At 43.6% G+C, this 23697-nt stretch overlaps 1 protein-coding gene across 1 annotated transcript in view; it reads right to left on the bottom strand.

Moving 5' to 3' along the window:
* insra (insulin receptor a) overlaps window positions 1-23697 on the bottom strand; it is a 102307-nt gene that overhangs the window by 6524 nt on the left and 72086 nt on the right. The window contains exons 12-21 of the mRNA XM_024010235.2: window positions 15643-15841; window positions 13164-13456; window positions 12504-12643; window positions 11742-11901; window positions 11433-11535; window positions 10676-10743; window positions 10186-10415; window positions 6791-6901; window positions 6334-6496; window positions 4985-5114 (exon numbers count right to left, since the gene is read on the bottom strand). Coding sequence (XP_023866003.1) covers window positions 4985-5114; window positions 6334-6496; window positions 6791-6901; window positions 10186-10415; window positions 10676-10743; window positions 11433-11535; window positions 11742-11901; window positions 12504-12643; window positions 13164-13456; window positions 15643-15841 — 1597 coding nt within the window. The remainder of the gene's footprint in view (window positions 1-4984; window positions 5115-6333; window positions 6497-6790; window positions 6902-10185; window positions 10416-10675; window positions 10744-11432; window positions 11536-11741; window positions 11902-12503; window positions 12644-13163; window positions 13457-15642; window positions 15842-23697) is intronic.

Genomic DNA, 23697 nt, shown 5'->3' with positions numbered 1-23697 from the left:
CTGCATCACAACTTGCTATAGCAACTACTTGGCATCTACTTGGCAAGGAGCTACATCCCATCCGAGCTCTCTGCCATCCAGGACCTTTCTAGCAGGCGGTGTCAGGGGAAGGCCCTAAAAATTGTCAGACTCCAGCCACCCTAGACTGTTCTCTCTGCTACTGCATGGCAAGCGGTATTAATGCACCAAGTCTGTAACCAACAGGACCAGTAGAGGCTGGTGGGATGAGCTATAGGAGGATAGGCACATTGTAATGGCTGGAATGGAATTAATGGAACAAAGTCAAACATGTGATTTCCATATGTTTAATATGTTTGATACCGTTCAATTTATTCCATTCCAGGCATTACAATGAGCCCGTCCTCCTTTAGCTCCTCCAACCAGCCTCTACTGATCAGGACCCTGAACAGCTTTTACTCCCAAACCACAAAAGCCAATTTATGCTTGATCCAAAAATGGAGGCATGCAGAGGCAAAATGGAGATCTGTACCGCATCACTGTGCGCCTCCCAAATTTTGTAACGATGCAGAGGGCTCCGTATAGCTCCGCAGTGACCTGATTGGTTGACGGTAGGTGGGGCGGGAGGTCCTGCATAAACACAAACTCACTTCCTTGACACCTTCCCTCACAACAACTACGCTCAACGGCTCTGCGCTGCTCCGTAAAGCGCGACTTGTATGAATGCCCTGATGTCTGCAGAGGCCATATCACCGCAAATGCTGCACAGCCAATGCAGATTCCGGATTGACAATGCAGGACCTTTACGACTGCTAAATAGTTAACCAAATAGCTGCCCGGACTATCTGCATGGACTCTTTTTGCACTCTCTTTTGACTCATTACATACGCTGCTGCTACCGTTTATTATCTATCCTGTTGCAGAGTCACTTTACCCCTACCTATATGTACATATTTACCTAAATTGTCTCGTACCCCTGCATATCGAATCGGTACCCCGTATACAGTCGTGGACAAAAATATTGGCACCCTTGCACTTTTTTAAAGTAACTAAAAATAAGTTGAAATTGAACAAAGTATTTGGTCTCCACAATTATTTATTTCACTGTTAATTAATATTACAGAACCTTTGTTTTTGATTCAGAACTTAATATATCCATTTAAATCAGAAATGGCATTGACAAAATAATTCACACCCTAGACTTAATATTTGGTAGCACAGCCTTTGGTCAAAATAACTGCAATCAAGCGCTTCCTATAACCATCAATGAGCTTCCTGCACTGTACTGGCAGTTTGGCCCACTCCTCTTGTGCAAACTGCTGCAGCAGTTATCCCAGATTAGAAGGGTGCATTCTCCTAACTGCTGTTTTCAGATCTCTCCACGTTTTCAATGAGATTTAGATCTGGACTCATTGCTGGCCACTTCAGAACAGTCCAGCGTTTTGTCTTGAACCATTCCTGGGTGATTTTTGAAGTGTGTTTGGGGTCCTGCTGGAAGACCCATGACCTTCGACGGAGACCGAGCTTTCTGACACGGTCCGACATTGCGCTCCAAAATACCTTGGTATCATCCTGATTTCATGATGCCATGCACACGTTCAAAGCGCCCAGTGCCAGAGACAGCAAAGCAACCCCAAAACATCACTCAACCTCCTCCATGTTTGACTGTAGGGGTGTTCTTTTCTTTGAAAGCTTAATTTAGTTTTCTGTACTTTACCAAAAAGCTATAATTTGGTCTCATCTGTCCACAGAACATTCTCCCAGAAGGATTTTGGCATGTTAGGTGTGTTTTGGGAAATTGCAGTCAGGCTTTCTTATGTCTTTCTCTCAGCAGAGGGGTCCTCCTGGGTCTCCTACCATATAACACCCTTTCATTGAGTTGGCGACGGATGGTGCGAGTTGAAACTGTCGTACCTTGTGTCTGAAGGTCAGCTTGAATCTGTGTGGCAGTTGACCGAGGTGCTTTCTCCAACATTCAAACAGTCCTTCGCTGCAAACTTCCATCAAATTATCTTGGGGCCACGTCCAGTGAGGTTGGCTACAGTGGCATGGGCCTTAAACTTTTTGATAACATTACGTACGGTGAAAACAGGAACATCAAGGTCTCTGGAGATGGACTTGTAGCCTTGAGATTGTCCATGCTTGGCTACAATCTTGTGTTTGTTTTCTTTCTTTTGTCCATGCTCATTGCGGTACACAGTGACACAAAACAGGAGAATGAGTCCTCTTCTCTATTCAAACTGGTTGACTATGTGATGTTTATACTGCAGGCACCTTCAACTCACCACAGGTGAGTTCAATTCCAAAGTAAATGAGAATCACCTGCTTCTAGAAGGTGCCAGTAATATTGTCTGGCTCATTTGGGGGAAAGGGGGATACCTAGTCAGTTGTACAACTGAAATGTCTCTTCCGCATTTAACCCGACCCCTCTGAATCAGAAAGGTGCGGGGGGCTGCCTTAATTGACATCCACGTCGTTGGCGCCCGGGGAACAGTGGGTTCACTGCCTTGCTCGGGGGCAGAACAACAGATTTTTACCTTGACAGCTCGGGGATTTGATCCAGCAACCTTTTGGTTACTGGCCCAACGGTCTAACCACTAGGCTACCTACCACCCCATTGTAGGAATGCTTTGTGGAATTAACTAAGATTTAGTGAATTTTTTGTTTTGTTCAACTGCACACCGAAGACATAAATATATGGATAACAAAATATGTTTTAATTTCAACAGTTTCCTGGAAGAAATGGTGCATTGTTCGAGAATAGTGCAAGGGTGCTAATAATTTGGCCATGATTGTATATAGCCAAGTTATCGTTACTCATTGTGTATTTATTCCTCGTGTTTTAATATACAGTCCCAGTCAAAAGTTTGGACACACCTACTCGTTCAAGAGTTTTTCTTTATTTTTACTACATTGTAAAATAATAGTGAACACATCAAGACTACGAAATGACACATAAGGAATCATGTAGTAACCAAAAAAGCGTTGAACAAATCAAAACATATTTTATATTTGAGATTCTTCAAAGTAGCCACCCTTTGCCTTGATGACAGCTTTGCACACTCTTGGCATTCTCTCAACCAGCTTCACCTGGATTTTCCAACAGTCTTGAAGGAATTCCCACATATATGTTGAGCACTTGCTGGCTGCTTTTCCTTCACTCTGCGGTCCAACTCATGCCAAACCATCTCAATTGGGTTGAGGTCAGGTGATTGTGGAGGCAAGGTCATCTGATGCAGCTCTCCATCACTCTCCTTCTTGGTCAAATAGCCTTTACACAGCCTGGAGGTGTGTTGGGTCATTGTCATGTTGAAAAACAAATGATAGTCTCACTAAGCGCAAAACAGATGGGATGGCGTATCGCTGCAGAATGCTGTGTTGGCCATGCTGGTTAAGTGTGCCTTGAATTCTAAATAAATCACAGACAATGTCAGCACTCCCACACCATCACACCTCCTCCTCCTCCATGCTTCGCGGTGAGAACCATACATGCGGAGATAATCCGTTCACCTACTCTGCGCCTCACAAAGACACAGCAGTTGGAACCAAAAATCTTAAATTTGGACTCAAACCAAAAGACAGATTTCTACTGGTCTAATGTCTTTTGCTCGTGTTTCTTGGCCCAAGAAAGTCTCTACTTATTGGTGTCCTTTAGTAGTGGTTTCTTTGCAGCAATTTGACCATAAAGGCCTGATTCACGGAGTCTCCTCTGAACAGTTGATGTTGAGATGTGTCTGTTACTTGAACTCTAAGGCTGGTAACTCAAACTTATCCTCTGCTGCAGAGGTAACTCTGGGTCTTCCCTTTCTGTGGCGGTCTTCACGAGAGCCAGTTTCATCATAGCACCTGATGGTTTTCGCGACTGCACTTGAAGAAACTTTCAAAGTTCTTGACATTTTCCGGATTGACTAATGATGGACTGTCGTTTATCTTTTCTTATTTGAGCTGTTCTTGCCATAATATGGACTTGGTCTTTAATCAAATAGGACTATCTTCTGTATACCACCCCTTCTAGAAGGTGCCAATAATATTGTCTGGGTCACTACACAACTGATTGTCTCAAACGCATTAAGAAGGAAAGAAATTAAAAAATTAACTTTTAACAAGGCACACCTGTTAATTGAAATGCATTCCAGGTGACTACCTCATGAAGCTGGTTGAGAGAATGCCGACAGTGTGCAAAACTGTCATCAAGGCAAAGGGCAAAGCTACTTTGAAGAATATAAAATATATTTCTATTTGTTTAACACTTTTTTGGTTACTACATATGTGTTATTTCATAGTTATGATGCATTCACTATTATTCTACAATGTAGAAAATAGTAAAAATAAATAAAAACCCTTGAATGAGTAGGTGTGTTCAAACGTTTGACTGGTACTGTATATAAATTTCCCTCTGCATTGTTGTGTCACACCCTGATCTTTTTCACCTGTCTTTTGCTTGTCTCTACCCCCCACCAGGTGTCTCCCATTTGTCCCCATTATCTCCTGTTTTTTTATACCAGTGTTTTCTGTTTGTCTGTTACCAGTTTGTCTTGTCCTGTCAAGTCTTACCAGCGTGTTTTCCCATTTTCCAGTCTTCCTAGTTTCTGTTTTCTAGTTTCCCCGGTTCTGACCATTCTGCCTGCCCTGAGCCTGCCTGATGTTCTGTACCTGTTTATTGCTGCCCTGGATTTCGGACCATTCTGCCTGCCCTGAGCCTGCCTGCCGTTCTGTACCTCTGACTTACCCTGGATTACTGACCTCTGCCTGCCCTCGACCTGCCCTGGCCTGTCCCCTTGTATAATAAATATTATGAGAACTGTACTATCCTCCTCCTGTGTCTGCATCTGGTCGTATCCTGAGTCGTGATATGTTGGGAAAAACAGACCGGTTGTTTACAAAGCATGTGACAAATAACATTTGAATGGTGAAAAACAGGGACACCACTTCGGCCCGTGAGGACTGCAGTTGACAATCCCTGCTTTCGACAGTCGGCAAGCATTCACACAGAGAAAGACAGACAAACACAGTCAAGTGTCCTCACCAGCAGTCTGAGTTTGCAGTGAACACTCCATCCTTCAGAGACTCAGGAGCCATCCAGCGGACAGGAAGCAGACCCTTCCCTCCCTTACGGTAGTAGTCCGTCTCATAGATGTCTCTGGTCATACCAAAGTCTGAAGGAGTGGGGGACAATTAGAACACAACCCACAGATCTGTTATGACCCTATCAAAAACATTCAAATGATATTCTTTGACTTGGTTTTAACTATATTAACATATTAAACGCTTAATAAGGGTGTATTTAACTGATTAATGTATAGTCCGTAGAAACAGTACAACTGAAAAGTAAGGTGGTGAGTTGCCATACCTCCTATCTTGACAGTCAAGTACTGTCGGCCATTTGTGTGTGTATATATTGGAGCTGGGCGATATGGACAAAAAGTCCATATCAAAAAGTCCAAAAATTTTACTATTTTGCTCGATAACGATAAATACAACAATACATTTTGTTTTTAATAGACAGTTACTTTACATTAGCGGCAGGGCTCTATACATATTTTTCCCAGTGCCAAGTAAGACAACAGATGGTAGCCTATGATTAAAAAAAGCTATTTCATCTAACATATCCATGGAATGCATGATTTATATTTTTAGGTGCAACCGGTCAAAATAGGATCCAGAATTATCATATTTATTTTTGGGTGCTTCAGAGGAATTTGCCGACATCTTTGTGGCCTAGGCTATATTATTCACCGTCTGAGAAAGTGGGAACTCAAAAAACACTTATCTAGATTGCGAACTCTAAATATGATTTTTTTTGCTGGATAGCCATGTAGTCTAATTGATTAATCTATTAGTAAATGTAATGTGGTACAAAAACTTTCCAGCACTAGGCCTAGGCTACTTGATGTAGGCCTATTCACCGCAAGTGGAGGGCTCCACAACAAAACCCATACTAAATACCCTACTCCGGTTGTAAAGTGGTGCCATGAACTCAACATATATCAATAATATACTCACAGAAAGCTGTGACTCTCCTCTCTGTAACTAGAACAACAGGAGCTGCTTTAAAAACTGTATTTTCCCCGCAATTGTATTTTGAGCAACGGTCATATTCTCAGAATGCATCTCTCCCTCCTTCGTGCGCAGTCGGGAGAGGGAATGAGAGTGGCTCGCTCACACAGCAGCCAAAAGCGAAACAGGCAGATACTTTCATAACAGGAACAAACATAATGCATAGGCTATTACTGTTGACCACATAATGGTTTTAGAACAATCTACAGGAACGTTGTGTAGCAAAATCACAAAAAATGACTGTCATAAGCAAAATAAGATCATGTTGATCATTTTCGGGTTATCATCCCAGCTCGTGTGTATATATGTGTACTCTACCTCCTATCTTAACAGTGAAGTCCTGCGCCACCATGCAGTTCCTAGCAGCCAGGTCTCTGTGGACAAACTTCTTGGCGTTGAGGTAGGCCATGCCATCTGCTATCTCTGCTGCCATCTGAATCATCTCCTTCAGAGTGGGGGGCGGGCGCCCTGTAGGGTTATTCTGTAAAATATAAACAATAATACATTTATTAATACTAGGGCTAATTTACAAAACACGAGGGTCACAATAATTCTAGGCTGCATCCCAAATGGCACCCAATTCCGTATATAGTGCACTACTTTTGACCAGGGCCTATAGAGCTCAGGTCAAAAGTAGGGCACTATATAGGGAATCGGGTGCAATTTAGTCTCGCTCTGGCCAGCAGAGTTAGTCAGCCAGCCAGCCAGAGACAGTGCAAGACTAGTCTGGTTTCCAACAAGACACAAGGGGGCAGTAGAGTGTGTGTGTATGTACCTCAGAGTCAGGGCGGAGGCAGCGCAGGTAGCTCTTCAAATCACCGTGTGTCATCAGCTCCATGACAACWAGAGTGGGCTGGCCCTTAGAGACCACACCCATCAGACGCACCTGAGGGAATATTTTGTTTACCTTACTTGCTTTGATTCTTGAACTGTGGCAGCTACCAACACCTACTTTTTGAAGACAATTCTCCTATTCATGATCATGGTATGTGGTGGTCACACCTTCCTCACCAATAGTTTGTGTCGGGAGGCTAGCGTCAGTCTGTTATGTCTGGAGTATTTATCCTGTCTCATCCAGTGTCCTGTGTGAATTTAAGTATGCTCCCTCTAATTCTCTCTCTCTCCCTCTCCTCCCAGAGGACCTGAACCCTGGGACCATGCCTCAGGACTACCTGGCCTGATGACTCCTTGCTGTCCCCAGTCCACCTGGTCATGCTGATGCTCCAGTTTCAACTGTTCTGCTTGCGGCTATGAACCCTGACTTGTTCACTGGACGTGCTACCTTGTCCCTGACCGACTCTCTCTCTCTACCGCACCTGCTGTCTCTAACTCTGAATGCTCGGCTATGAAAAGCCAACTGATCACGCGGATTGGAATATGTTCCGCATCGCGTCCAACAACAATATTGACGAATATGCTGATTCGGTGAGCGAGTTCATTAGGAAGTGCATTGACGATGTCGTACCCACAGCAACGATAAAAACATTCCCAAACCAGAAACCGTGGATTGACGGCAGCATTCGCGTGAAACTGAAAGCGCGAACCACTGCTTTTAACCAGGGCAAGGTGAACCGGAAGCATGACCGATATACAAACAGTGTAGCTATTCTCTCCGCAAGGCAATCAAACAGGCTAAGTCTCAGTACAGAGACAAAATCGAGTCGAAATTCAACAGCTCAGACACACAAGAGGTATGTGGCAGGTCTACAGTCAATCACGGATTACAAAAAGAAAACCAGCCCCGTCGAGGACCAGGATGTCTTGCTCCCAGACAGGCTAAACACTTTTTTGCCCGCTTTGAGGACAATACAGTGCCACTGACACGGCCCCTACCAAAACCTGCGGGCTCTCCTTCACTGCAGCCGAGGTGAGTAAAACATTTAAACGTGTTAACCCTCGCAAGGCTGCAGGCCCAGACGGCATTCCAGCCGCGTCCTCAGAGCATGCGCAGACCAGCTGGCTGGTGTGTTTACGGACATATTCAATCAATCCTTATCCCAGTCTGCTGTTCCACATGCTTCAAAGGGCCACCATTGTTCCTGTTCCCAAGAAAGCTAAGGTAACTGAGCTAAACGACTACCGCCGTAGCACTCACTTCCGTCATCATGAAGTGCTTTGAGAGACTAGTCAAGGACATATCACCTCCACCACCGGACACCCTAGACCCACTCCAATTTGCTTACCGACCCAATAGGTCCACAGACGACGCAATCGCAACCACACTGCACACTGCCCTTAACCCATCTGGACAAGAGGAATACCCATGTGAGAATGCTGTTCATCGATTACAGCTCAGCATTTAACACCATAGTACCCTCCAAACTCGTCATCAAGCTCGAGACCCTGGGTCTCGACCCCGCCCTGTGCAACTGGGTCCTGGACTTCCTGACGGGCCGCCCCCAGGTGGTGAGGGTAGGTAACAACATCTCCACCCCGCTGATCCTCAACACTGGGGCCCCACAAGGGTGCGTTCTGAGCCCTCTCCTGTACTCCCTGTTCACCCACGACTGCGTGGCCATGCACGCCTCCAACTCAATCATCAAGTTTGCGGATGACACTACAGTGGTAGGCTTGATCACCAACAACGACGAGACGGCCTACAGGGAGGAGGTGAGGGCCCTCGGAGTGTGGTGTCAGGAAAATAACCTCATACTCAACGTCAACAAAACAAAGGAGATGATTGTGGACTTCAGGAAACAGCAGAGGGAGCACCCCCTATCCACATCGACGGGTCAGTAGTGGAGAAGGTGGAAAGTTTTAAGTTCCTCGGTGTACACATCACGGACAAACTGAACTGGTCCACCCACACAGACAGCGTTGTGAAGAAGGCGCAGAGCGCCTCTTCAACCTCAGGAGGCTGAAGAAATTCGGCTTGTCACCAAAAGCACCCACAAACTTCTACAGATGCACAATCGAGAGCATCCTGTCGGCTGTATCACCGCCTGGTACGGCAACTGCTCCGCCCACAACCGTAAGGCTCTCCAGAGGGTAGTGAGGTTGCAGAACGCATCACCAGGGGCAAACTACCTGCCCTCCAGGACACCTACACCACCCGATGTCACAGGAAGGCCATAAAGATCATCAAGGACAACAACCACCCAAGCCACTGCCTGTTCACCCCGCTATCATCCAGAAGGCGAGGTCAGTACAGGTGCATCAAAGCAGGGACCGAGAGACTGAAAAACAGCTTCTATCTCAAGGCCATCAGACTGTTAAACAGCCACCACTAACATTTAGCGGCCGCTGCCAACATACTGACTCAACTCCAGCCACTTAAAAAATGGGAATTGATGGAAATTATGTAAAAATGTACCACTAGCCACTTTAAGCAATGCCACTTAATACAATGTTTACATACCCTACATTACCCATCTCATATGTATATATACTGTACTCTATATCATCTACTGCATCTTGCCATCTTTATGCAATACATGTACCAAAGCCACTTTAAACTATGCCACTTTATGTTTACATACCCTACAGTACTCATCTCATATGTATATCCGTACTCTATACCATCTACTGCATCTGCCATGCCGTTCTGTACACCACTCATTCATATATCTTTATGTACATATTCTTTATCCCTTTACACTTGTGTGTGTGTGTAAGGTAGTAGTGTGGAATGTTAGGTTAGATTACTGTTGGTTATTACTGCATTGTCGGAACTAGAAGCACAAAGATTTCTACCCTCGCATTAACATCTGCTAACCATGTGTATGTGACTAATAAAATTTGATTTGATTTGATTTGATTTTGACATTTACTCCTGAGATGCTGACCTGTTGCACCCTCTACAACCACTGTGATTATTATTATTTGACCCTGCTGGTCATCTATGAACGTTTGAACATCTTGGCCATGTACTGTTATAATCTCCACCCGGCACAGCCAGAAGAGGACTGGCCACTCCTCAGAGCCTGGTTCCTCTATAGGTTTCTGCCTTTCTAGGGAGTTTTTCCTAGCCACCGTGCTTCTACACCTGCATTGCTTAATGTTTGGGGTTTTAGGCTGAGTTTCTGTATAGTACTTTGTGACATCGGCTGATGTAAAAAGGGCTTTACAAATACATTTGATTGATTGATTGATCCTTATTACAAGCGGCTAAATGACAAAAATGTAAACGTAAGGTGGCATCCCCTTCTATAGCCTCTGTAGGTCTCTCACCACATGGTGGCAGGTGAAGCCCTTCATGACAGAGGCCTCGTTGAGGAACTCTATTCTCTCTCTCAGACTGGCCGACTCGTTGACCGTCTTCACCGCCACGCTTGTCTCCGGCTCGCCCTTCACGATGTCCTTGGCGATGCCCTCGTAGACCATGCCGAATGAGCCCTGACCCAGTTCACGCAGGATGTTGATCTTATCTCTGCCCACCTCCCAGTCGTCGGGCTCGTACACTGCAGATCACAACACACACACACACACAGTCAATGGCTGGACACTACTAGACAGCAACAATCAAGTCTTGTACATTCTACATCTCTGATTCGCATAGACATCCACCATAGTGCTAATGTTGTGACAGCTAGTATGTGTCAGTTGTCTATTTACATGGTATACTAGTTTGAACATCAAAATCCAGTCAGCTATGCTTTTAAACAGGTGTATTCACAAAGGTCAGCTGAGAATAAAGAATATTATTATAATGTGTCCTTACTGTCAGCAGCACTAAGGTACTCTGGGTTGGAGGATGTGTAGAGGGGTCCAGAGGGGCCCTGGGTTTGCCTTGAGGGAACACAAGGAGGTAGGGGTAAATAATATATCATGATTATACACTGAGTGCACAAAACATGAGACTGACCAGATGAAAGCTATGATCCATTATTGATGTCACTTGTTAAATCCACGTCCATCAGTGTATATGAAGGGGAGGAGACAGGTTAAACCTCGAGACAATTGAGACATGGATTGTGTATGTGTGCCATTCAGAGGATGAATGGGCAAGACAAAAGATTGAAGTGTCTTTGAACGGGGTATGGTAGTAGGTGCCAGGGTGCACCGGTTTGAGTGTTTCAAGAACTGCAACGCTGCTGGGTTTTTCTCGCTCAACCGTTTCCAGTGTGTATCAAGGCTTGTAAGTAAGCATTTCACGGTAAAGTCTACACTTGTTGTATTCGGCGCATGTGGCAAATAAAATTTTATTTGAAGAATGGTCGGTCCCCCACCCAAAGGACATCCAGCCAACTTGAATGAAATCAAATGGAAATTTAGACCACTATTAGTTGAGTCATGTGTTAGTGCTGGGCTGTAACAAAAGCCTATAAATACTACTGGTGTAATCCTACTAGTCAGGAGAGAAGCTTTGTAACACTACGTACCTTTTCTTGAACAACAGACTACACACCAGGCCGATTCTTTCATAGATAGTTGGGTTGGCTGTAGAAAGACAGACGTGTAGAAAGCATAATACTTACTTCTTCTTGAACATGACGAATCCTCCCGCTGTCATCAGTATCAGCAAAACAATAAAAATGACTGAACCAATGACAATCTTCAACATGTTGGATGGATCCACCCCTAAAAACACATCGCCATGGAGAAAGTCAGTTATGGTCACATACAATTATTTTCTTAATTTTACTGTGCCTCGGTGTGCTCTAATGTTTAGGAGATTTAGGCCACGTTTCTGGTACTGCTAATGTAAAAGCTGCATATACAACTTATATTTGATTGATTCACTGATTGGTCAAGCGGTCTGTGGTGTGTGTGTGTACGTCTCTTACGCAGGTCTTCTACGTAGAAGTGTGTGGGGTCAGTCCAGGAGCCGTTTCCTGCCAGCGAGGTGGCTCGGATCCTCACGGTATAATTCCCAGGATGCACCACTCTCAGCTTGCAGCCCTCCGACTGCTGGTACATCTTCCTGGACACACAGTGGTGCAGCTCCTGGAACAAATAAACACACTTTATTTTCATTTATTTATCTGCGTTGTAAGAGGAGAGGAATTACAGGGGACAGGAGAAGGGCTGAATAAGCCACTTAAGATATATATTTTTTGTTGAAGTATTGATTGAAAAACAGGACATGCGTAATAGACTTAAGATTGGAAACAACACACAGCAAACAGAATATAATGTCTATGTGAATCAGATGTGTTTTGAAATCATTGCATATAAAGCCAATAATAAAACTAATGACCTGATTTGAGAAAAACATGTTTGTGCAATAACTATTATTCGAGAACCACCGGAGTGATTATGTTGTTTTCAACATCAGCGATGACTATGGCCGTTGCACCGTTTCCATGGTAACTAAAACACAGGGCTGATGCAACATCGGGCTATTATTACTTTTCCATTAACGGTCCTATTCACTAAATGAGAGCAGAGAGACTGTGGTACTGTTCAATGTATTATATTAAATGAGACTATGGGGCACATCCGGTGTTCAGTATTTGTCTGTTTGTGTGTGTGTTTATGTTTGCGTGCCTGTGTGTGTTTGCATACGTGTGTGTGTGTGTCTGTGTGACATGTATGAGAGCTCTCACCTCTGTGTCTCCCAGTCTCTTATAGTTGACTTCATACAGGATGATCATGCCGTTGGGGGCATTAGGCTCAAGCCACTTAATATGAACTGTGTACTCAGTCACGTCGTAGCTGATGGGCCCCACTATGTCATCTGCTTTGTCTGTAGACAGGATACACAAGGTGTTAAAATGGCCTCATTACTCTATCCTACTGCTACAAACACCATTGGTCTAGAAATACTGTGCAAAAGTAGACAAGAAATCATCATGTTAAACTGGCTTATTACTTCTTACAGTGGTCTCTTAAAGGGATACGTTTGGTTTATTACTTCTTACAGTGGTTTCTTAAAGGGATACTTTGGTTTATTACTTCTTACAGTGGTTTCTTAAAGGGATACTTTGGGATTTTGGTAATGAGGGCCTTTTTCTACCTCCCCAGAGTCAGATTCACTTTTTATGCTAGCAGATACCATGGACTTCCAGTCATTGCGCTAACGCTAGTTAGCATTGGCTTGCGAAACTACGTCCAACTTTCTTCATACTGGACACAGAGACATCAAAATGGTATCCATGAGTTCATCTAACTCTGGTAAAGTAGATAAAAGGCCTCATTACCAAAGTATCGCTTTAAGTAGTGGGTGTGCGTGTATGTGTAGTGTACTAGTATGTAGATAGCCTCACCCTCAGGCATGGTGCGAGCTGAGACGAAGGCTGCCATACTGCAGCGTGAGGGGTCTGTGGGGTGGTTGCAGGCCAGCACATCGATCTGGTACGAGGTAAAGTGTCGGAGGCCGGAGATGACCGTAGACTCCTTGGCAAACACTGTCAGCTGGATTTTAGTGCTCTCCACACCCTTTCCATCGTCACTGTCTGGGCCGCGGGTGATGAAACCTTCGGACAGGGTGGTGGGCATCGTCGCGAATGACGGCTGCGTCTGATTGGCTACGCCCATGGTGGAGCGGCGCTGTCTTGGTCTTGGAGGGAATGAGGGATAATCAATTAATTAATCAAATCAATCATTTATTTTATTATAACAACTATTTGCTAAATAGATCACACCATTATCTTGAGTCTATTGCTACTGGGTAGATTGCTGAGTCCTATTCATAAGGCACCAAACGAAATTCAATTAGCCTTGAAGGAGAAAAAAAACTGTTGCGTCCCGACAGACTCTCCTTCCTCCTGAAGTGTGCACTTGTTCACTACTCCCCATACATTTCAAAGCATGCCCCCCGGTGTAGACATGGGCTAGAAAGCGTTTCCATGTCAGTAATTTCGTTTCAAATCCATGAACACTTCGGGAGAAAGGAGAGATTATTGGGACGCAACCTAGCCCTGTGTTGTCAGAGTTGGATGATGTGTGTTGCTGGGGAAACAGAATGCAGGTAAAGATCGCTCAGCTTGTCTGACAAGAGGAAGGGAAGGGATGGCAGTACAAATGATGAATGACGACAGCTTACCTAAAACACATTGTGAATGTGTGTGTGTTAGAGGTCGACCGATTATGAATTTTCAACGCCGATACCGATTATTGGAGGACCAAAAATGTCCGATATCGATTAATCGGACGATTTTTATATATATATATATATATATATATATATATATTTGTAATAATGACAATTACAACAATACTGAATGAATAATGAACACTTTCATTTTAACTTAATATAATAAATATATAAAATCTATTTAGTCTCAAATAAATAATGAAACATGCTCAATTTGGTTTAAACAATGCAAAAACACAGTGTTGGAGAAGAACGTAAAAGCGCAATATGTGCCATGTAAAAAAGCTAACGTTTAAGTTCCTTGCTCAGAACATATGAAAGCTGGTGGTTCAATATTCCCAGTTCTTCAATATTCCCAGTTAAGAAGTTTTAGGTTGTAGTTATAGGAATTATAACGCGTCGACTATTTCTCTCTATACCATTTGTATTTCATATACCTTTGACTATTGGATGTTCTAATAGGCACTTTAGTATTGCCAGCCTAATCTCGGAAGTTGATAGGTTTGAAGTCATAAACAGCGCTGTGCTTCATTTATTGCTAAGAGCTGCTGGCAAACGCAGTAAAGTTTGAATGAATGCTTACGAGACTGCTCTATCAAATGTCAAATCATAGACTTAATTATAATATAATAAACACAGAAATACGAGCCTTAGGTCATTAATATGGTCAAATCCGGAAACTATCATTTCGAAAACAAAACATTTATTCTTTCAGTGAAATACGGATTCGATGATAAATTAACAGGCACCGCATTGATTATAATCAACGCAGAACAAGCTAGTTAACCTAGCAATATCATCAACCATGAGTACTTAACTTGTGATTATGTGAGGATAGATTGTTTTTGATAAGATAAGTTTAATGCTAGCTAGCAACTTACATTGGCTCCTTGCTGCACTCGCATAACAGGTAGTCAGCCTGCCACGCAGTCGACTCGTGGAGTGCAATCGGATTGGCCATAATCGGCATCCAAAAAGGCAGATTACCGATTGTTATGAAAACTTGAAGTCGGCCCTAATTTATCGGCCATGCCGCTCGGTTGACCTCTAGTGTGTGTACATGGTGTGTTATGTATGCTGGTTCTTTTGTACCCTGATTACACAATTAACCAATTCTAATTCATACAATGACGACTTTGACTGATTGATTTATCAATCAATCGATATCAATCAAATGGATTATATTATTATAATATATAAAGCCCTTTTTACATCAGCAGTTGTCACAAAGGGCTTATACAGACACCCAGCCTAAAACCTCTAAGAGCAAGCAATGCAGATATAGAAGCACGGTGGCTAGGAAAAACTCCTCTAGAAAGGCAGGAACCTAGGAAGAAACCTAGAGAGGAACCAGTCACCGAGGGTGGCCAGTCCTCTTCTGGCTGTGCCGGGTGGAGATTAGAAAAGTATATGGCTATTAAAGCCAGATCGTTCTTCAAGATGTTCAAACGTTCATAGATGACCAGCAGGGTCAAATAATAATCACAGTAGTTACAGAGGGTGCAGCAGGGCAGCACCTCAGGAGTAAATGTCAGTTGGCTTTTCATAGCCGAGCATTCAGATCACGACAGCAGGTGCGGTAGAAGGAGAAATAGAGACATTTGTCCTTGATTGATTGACTGATTGACTGAGGTAGATGTCATACGTACTTGGGCTCGAAGACCTCGTTGTGGATGTAGTTCTCGAAGGTCTTACGGTACTCTGAGTCCTCGGCCTCCTTCTTCAGCTGTTTGTCTGTTTTGGGACAAGCACAGCAGCGGCCACCCTGCCCCTCGTCCTCAGTCTGGTTCCACTTGGCCTCCTCATCACTGTCCACTTGGGTGGGCACCCGCGACGGCAGCTTCATACCTGGAGGGAGGCAGGGAGAGACAGAGTCAGAGGCAAAGACGGACAGAGACACAGCGACATAGAGAGGCAGAGAGAGAAATAGACATACAAAGATGGAGACAGGAGGAGAGACAGAGTCAGAGACAGACAAAGATGGAGACAGAGACAGGCACACAGAGCCGGGGGAGCCTGTCATTAATTGTCAGCAATATCTTTGCTGGTTGATATACACCTACTCTGACATGATTCCCCTACAGACTAGTGTTGTCTAGACTCCTGACTGTTTGGGCGAGTGAGTGGGAGTAAAGAAGAAGAAGTTAAAGTAGAACATGTGTGTGTGCCACAGAGTGAGTGGCTGACACTTGTTAGAAGGCCAAATCAGGTAAAGAACCATTCCATCCACCTCAATCACAGAACTTCACAGTCTCTCACACCCTGACCTTTCAGCGGTGTTTTCCAAGTACATGGGGTAGCACATAGAAAGCGTAGCCAGCCAGGTTGTTCCGGACTGCGGTGAATTTCTTTCGTAGAACGAGTTCTATTTTGGTGGTCTCTACTACATTCTAATGCCTTGATTCTATTCGAAATACACAACTAAAAGGGGGGATTGGAGGGACGCCATGTGCGACTGACGTGTTTTCCGTTTGCTCCCGTGGTATTTTTAAAGTTTATGTGAATTTTGCAGCAGAACCGTATTTATTTTCATATATTATTTTGGTGATCCCTTCCCGTAAAAACCAAGACTACTTTACTTCCAAATGTCAGCATGTCGACGAAACATAAGGACGAGGGGCAGGGGCAGGGTGGCATGACTTTGAGAAAACCCGGCCTACAAGACACACTCTCATCACCGCCCTCTCCTGAGCCTGACGGCCCGGGGACTGACACTTTACCCGGGGGGGCGGCTTGGCCTGGCGGCGCTGAAATGAACATTCGAGGCCATCAAATTACTACGCTCTGAGATAGTTGAAATGAAACCGGAGGTGGTTGCTACGATTGAGGCCCGAATAAAGGAGGTTTCTGATACTTTAAAAGCAGATCTAACCATCCTGCGGAACGAGACGGTGCCAGCAATCACATCACTCAAAACAACAATGGCGTCGCACACTACAACGATTGCAGCACTGGAGACCTCCGTTACAAATGTCTCCGACTTAACTACATCCCTGGAGGCTGACGTGAAACGCCTCGCTGAGGATTTGAAAAAGGTGAAGGAGAGCTGTGTAAGTTTAGAGGGATTCTCTCGCCGCAATAACCTGAGACTTGTATCAGTCCCAGAGTCAGCGGAAATGCCTCGCGCCACGGATTTCGTTTCTGGGCTGCTGAAGGATGTTCTTGCCTTAGATGAAAAGCCCCTGATTGATCGTGCCCACCGGTCGCTGCGCCCAAAGCCCCGGGATGGGGAGAGGCCCCGTGACATAATTCTTCGAGTGCACTTTTTCCATGAGAAGATGGAGATTCTCCGACGAGCCCGCAATACCACTCTGAGCTTTCAAGGACAGAGCTTCTCCATCTACCAGGACTACTCCCCCACTGTTTCCAGGCAGCGCGCAGCTTTCGGACAGGCCAAACGACTACTACGGGACCATCCAGGTGTGAAGTACAGACTGCGATTCCCGGCCCGTTTATGGCTCTCTCATGATGGTAAAGACTACACATTTGAATCTCCGGATGAGGCTCTCTCTCACATTCAACGTCACATCAAGAAGTCTTGAACTTGCTCACAGTTCAGCAACTGTTGCTTGCGAACTGTGGATAGTAAGTAACCCACCTGTGGTACAATTATGTTTAGCTACAACATGCTAATTTTGTATAGTTGGGGAGTTGGCGAACCCATTCAGGCTTATTTGATGTGATCAAATGTTTTGATCATCTAAGTGTGCTTGCCTTACAAGCATTCAGTCATTTTAATTTCATTGTATTGAGGTTTTACTTTACTCCTGTGTTTCTAGGCTGTCTTGCTCACCTATTCAGTTTGTTTACATAGTGTCTCAGTGACTCAAAATATTCTTGGTTATTTGTTTACTGCATCCGTTTGCATTGACCCAGTAAACAGTAAATTTTTCCCGAGGCGACACGTTTTTTGGGGTCCTCACTTAAATTTTAAAAGTTCTGAGCGTCATTTATGCCCAGCAAGCGTTCAACGTTGCGCACACGTAGTTTTTTGGTCTTGGTTGTAAGCTGTCTCAGCATTCAACTAGACAACTATTATAATAATMATAATTATTATTATTTTTGATTGTCTTACTACGATTTCCTTACTTCAATTAGGTCTTTGGCTGAGAGCCTTTATACATTTTTTTTTAATTTTCTCTCTCAAATGCCTGTTATAAGACTGGGAATATAATTACATACATCTACAAGTGGTGCTTTTGTAATTTCGTTTGCACAAGGGATTCACTTTTTTTATATATATTTTTTTATAAATGATTATCTCTTTCTGCTGTTTGATCCACTAACAAAACGCGACTTTAAAGAGCGGGACTGTGGGTTTAGGTTTAAGACCGCACTCTCACAGACATACTGTGCGAAGAGAACATGTTCTATTTATGCTTGTACCTCGTTTGGGGAGGTATTGTCTGGGATGGGGGGAGGTGGTGGGGGGAGGGGTTGAATTGTTCAGTTCTAATGTTGTCATTCTGTCTTTTTCGGGGTTTTTTCTGTACTTTTTCCAAACATCTACCACCGTACATTATTACTCTGAGACAAGTTATTCTGGGGTTTTTGGGCGCTCATTGCTTTTCCATTCTATGCTCTAATGACAGGGTTGTATAACGGGAATGCCCAGAGGGGCCGAAACAATGCGATCAAGTACATTTCGTGGAACATCAAAGGGGTTAATAACCCAGTGAAGCGTAAGAGGGTGTTGACACACTTAAAGGGTTTGAATGCAAATGTTGCATTTCTACAAGAGACTCACTTGAGGACTGGTGAGCACTTTAGGATGCGTAGGGACTGGGTTGGTCAAGTGTTCCACTCTAACTTTCATAGTAAATCAAGAGGGGCTGCCATTTTGGTTGATAAAGCTACTCCCTTTGTAGCTTCTGAGGTTATCGCTGATCCTAAGGGACGATACGTCATAGTAACCGGTAAACTGTTTTCTACCTCTCTTGTTTTGGCTAGCGTTTATGCTCCCAATTGGGATGACACAAGTTTCATTTCTTCCTTTTTGTCTGCTATACCCAATTTAGATTCTCATTTGTTGATTTTAGGGGGGGATTTCAACTGCAAAATGTCCCCAGTTCTTGACAAGTCCTCACGAACAACTACAGGCCCATCTAAATGTGCCCTACTTATTCAAGCCTTTCTTCAGAAATATGCCATGTTTGAGGCCTGGCGTTTCCTACATCCTACAGATAGACAGTATTCCTTTTATTCTCATGTTCATCAAACATACTCCCGGATTGATTACTTCTTTTTGGACAAAAAACTTCTGCCTAACCTTCGGCAGTGTACTTACAAGAGTATTGTTATTTCTGACCATTCACCATTAGTGCTTGAACTAGAGTTTCCCCAGCGACCTCCTATGTGTTATCAATGACCCCATTTTACTCTCAGATAAGGAGTTTGTCAATTTCATTTCTTCTGAAATCACCTTATTCCTAGAAACTAATTCAACACCAGGTATGTCCTGCTCTACCATATGGGAGTCTCTCAAAGCATACCTACGTGGCCAAATTATTTCTTATACAGCCAACCAAAACAGAGTTCGCTCTCAGCGACTTCGGGACCTGAGCGAATCCATAGCCACATTGGATGAGAAGTATGCTACGGTTCCTTCCTCTGATCTGCATAAAGAGCGCCAACTACTCCAATCTGAATTTGATGAGCTTTCTACCAGGCAAGCTGAACAGTTACTCTTGCGAGCTCGGTACAGAGTGTATGAACAAGGCGACAAGGCCAGTAAACTCCTTGCACATCAGATCCGTAAATCTGAGGCCTCACGTTTAATCCCACAAATAAGGACCCCGTCTGGTGCCACCACAGTTATACATAAAGAGATCAATGATCAATTCAAACATTTTTACTCTGCGCTACACACCTCTGAATCCCCTCAAGACCCTTTGCTGATTGATTCCTTCTTTAATGGCCTGAATATGCCTTCAATTGATACAGACACCCATGACTGTCTAGAAGAAGAATTTACACCTGAGGAGATTGCAACAGCAGTGTCCGCAATGAAAAGTGGTAAATCACCGGGTCCGGATGGTTTTCCAACCGAATTTTACAGGACGTTTTCTGGTCTGCTTTGCCCATTCTTGTCTCGACTATTTGCAGAGTGCCTTAATACCTCAAAGCTACCGCCTACTCTTTATCAGGCTTCAATTTCATTACTATTAAAGAAAAACAAAGACCCCCTGGAATGTGGATCCTATCGCCCAATCTCGCTTTTAAACTGTGATTACAAAATTCTAGCCAAGCTTTTAGCCATCCGTATGGAAGGCTCGCTGCACCAAGTAATACACTCTGACCAGACTGGCTTTGTGAGAAATAGGCATTTGTTTTTCAATATTAGGCGCCTTATGAATATACTGTACTCCCCAGCGTCGGAGGACCCAGAGGTGGTGGTCTCACTTGATGCAGAAAAAGCGTTTGACCGCGTTGAGTGGGATAACCTAACAGCTACCCTTTATAGATTTGGCTTTGGTCCCAAATTCAGACAGGGCTGTCCACTCTCCCCCTTGTTGTTTGCTTTGGCAATCGAACCTCTCGCCATTGCACTACGCTCTAATGATGCCATTCAAGGAATAATCAGGACGGGCTCAGAGCAGAAAGTCTCGCTATATGCGGATGACCTCCTTTTGTTTATCTCTAACCCTGATACCTCATTGCCACGCGCCTTATCTGTTCTTAAAAGGTTTGGATCAATCTCAGGGTACAAGCTGAATCTAGGCAAGAGTGAGCTTTTTCCTGTAAACAAGGCTGCTTTAAAGTGCTCTTTTACAAGTTCTCAGTTTAGGATTGTCCGGGATCAATTCACCTACTTGGGAGTTAAAGTGACAAGGAAATATTCAAATCTGTTTCAGGAAAACTTGGTTGCTCTAGCAGACAGTTTGAAACAATCTTTTACTTTTTGGAAGTCGCTTCCCCTTTCTCTTATCGGAAGGATTAATGTCATTAAAATGAGTGTGTTGCCCAAATTTCTATATTTATTTCAATGTTTACCCATTTTTATTCCAAAATCTTTTTTTATTTCACTGGATCAAACATTCATGCATTTCATTTGGGATGGCAAGGTACCACGGATTGGTAAAAAWMATTTACAGAAGCCTAAGTCATTGGGGGGTTTAGCTCTACCAAATTTTCAGACATACTATTGGGCTGCAAATTTCAGAGCCCTTCTGTACTGGCTGCAAACTGATCCTACTGKCCCTRGACCACTCTGGGTCCAGATGGAGTCTGAATCGTGTAAACCTGCTGCACTTTCTTCTGTGTTGTGCTCGTCTCTCCCAGTGTCCCTAGGCAAAAGGTGTGTCAACCCAATTGTAAAGCAGTCTCTTAAAATTTGGAATCAGTTCCGTTTAACCTTTGGCCTCCGAGGCTTTTCTCTATCAGGCCCAATCAATCAGAACATTTTATTTCCTCCATCTTTGAATGATGGGGCTTTTGGCATCTGGCACTCACTAGGCCTCTCCTCACTAGCCCAATTATTCTTTGATGATACATTTGCCTCTTTKGCTCAGCTACAGGAAAGGTTCAACCTCCCCCAATCCCACTTTTTCCGCTATCTCCAGACTAGGAACTTTGTCAGAGCTAACACACCTGAATTTCCCCATAGGCCTGCGAATACAGCTATAGAGAGCATCTTGGAGCTGAACAAGCTTCCTAGGGGCGCAATTTCAGATGTATATGCAATCATTCATGACTTACAGAACCCTTCTGTGGTGCCTTTAAAGACTCGATGGGRAAAGGATTTGGGGGAGGAACTTGGGGAAGACACCTGGGAATCTGTGCTGCGCAGGGTGCATTCGTCCTCTTTTAGCACTAGACACAGCCTCATTCAATTCAAGGTGGTTCACCGTATCCACTGGTCTGGGGCCAGACTTGGAAGAATATTCTCTGATTTTGATCCTACCTGTGTCAGATGTAAAATTGAACCAGCCACACTGTTGCATATGTTCTGGGGCTGTCATAAACTGTCAGGTTTCTGGGAATTAATATTTAAATGTTTCTCTGATATATATGACACGGTTATAGATCCCTCTCCCCTTACAGCCCTTTTTGGAGTACTGCCCATAGGTACCCCCCTGTCAAGAATCCAGTCGGACACTGTTGCTTATACAACTCTTTTAGCTAGACGGCTAATACTACAGAACTGGAAGATGGCAGCTCCCCCATCTTATAAATATTGGGTGAGATGTGTTGTGCTCTCTGAAACTAGAAAAAATGTAATTAAATTCACGTGGGAACCCCAAACTGTTTAATGAGGCTTGGGCTCCATTCCGGTGTTACTTTAAACAGTCCATCCTCTGATGGCATTCCTATTAAAACCAAAATAAGTCTGTATTTGACCCCCCTGTGACTTACTTAGGGGTTGGATGAGCATTTCTCTGTGTTTTTTCTGGGGTGGGGGGGCATTAAGGTTGATGTGCTTATTGATTGTGATCTGCGGATGCCTTGTTCATCTTGCCCGGGCAGAGACTAAGGTGTGAGCTTGTTTTTCCCAGTTATTTTTATTTTAAAATTTTGTTCACGCCTACATAAAATTATTATTATTCATTTTCTATTTTAAAGCATTATAAACTTTTCATTTTTGGTCCAGTGGATGGTTGGTCTGTGGCCTTGACTGTCTGTGAGTGGTTGCATTTCTCCACCCCATCCCTTGACTGTTTACAGGAACAATGGTGAGGTGTTTGCTCTGTCCCTATACTATAGATTGCCCTTTAACCTTTGTAGCCTTCTGCCTGGTGTGTTTAACTTGTCTAAAGTATGGTATCTTTAAAGCTATTTTTTTTTAATGTATTATTTGTATTTTTTCTAGTTGAGTATATTATTTATATTGCTTTGTCTTGTCTGTGTGTGTGTGTGTAAAACTTAATAAACAGAGTTTTCAAAAAAAAGAAATACACAACTAAATCATTGAATACTTTAAGGACTTTACCTCCCAGATTGGTAAAATTAGGTGTTTTATTGAGAGAAAAAAGACGAGACTTAACAATTAAAATGACTGAAAATGTATGAATTCAGCGTGTTAGTTGTTTTGGAAATTGTAGGCCAGTGGTGTTCAAAGTCGGGGTCGCGGGGAAATTGCAGCCGGGTCGCCTTTTTGGTTGGGTTTCGGAGGACGCATGGCTCTCGACCTTCGCCACTCCCAAGTCCGAATGGGAGTTGCAGCGATGAGACTGTAACTACTACCAATTGGATACCACGAAATTGTTTAATAAAATAAAAAAATTGACCTACAGGTATGACTGAAGGATGAAGCAGGTGTTAAACATGAGCTCTAATACACAGAAAGCAGCAGTTGACTACTTCATTGTCAACGCTTTAATCAAATCAGTAGGCCATTTCAATATCTTTAATAATACCATATATGTATCGTGACATTAGCTTTTATAACCTTCAATCCGTTTTCTTTTATCATATTTCGGACCAGAAAGAGGCTCTCTCCACTACCAATTGTTCCTGCAGTGAGTGTTCAACATAATCATTGAATATTTTCATAATTTATCTGCAGATAATCGCCAAAAAGCAGTAGTAGCCTACCATTACGCAAATTAGGGAGCCAAGTGAACGTCCCTCAAACCGATGCGATCTGGTTCCGTGCCCCTAACAAATCCGATCAAACAGAACAACTCATCACTAGGCTACACTGACGAGTCACTGACAAGTCTTCACGGGTTTCGAATCCTAGGAAAATACAAACAAGCTCTTTG

This window comes from Salvelinus sp. IW2-2015, linkage group LG19, assembly GCF_002910315.2.
Source record: "Salvelinus sp. IW2-2015 linkage group LG19, ASM291031v2, whole genome shotgun sequence".
In the NCBI taxonomy this organism is placed as follows: Eukaryota; Metazoa; Chordata; class Actinopteri; order Salmoniformes; family Salmonidae; genus Salvelinus; species Salvelinus sp. IW2-2015.
This window is presented reverse-complemented; position numbering and strand designations above follow the sequence as displayed.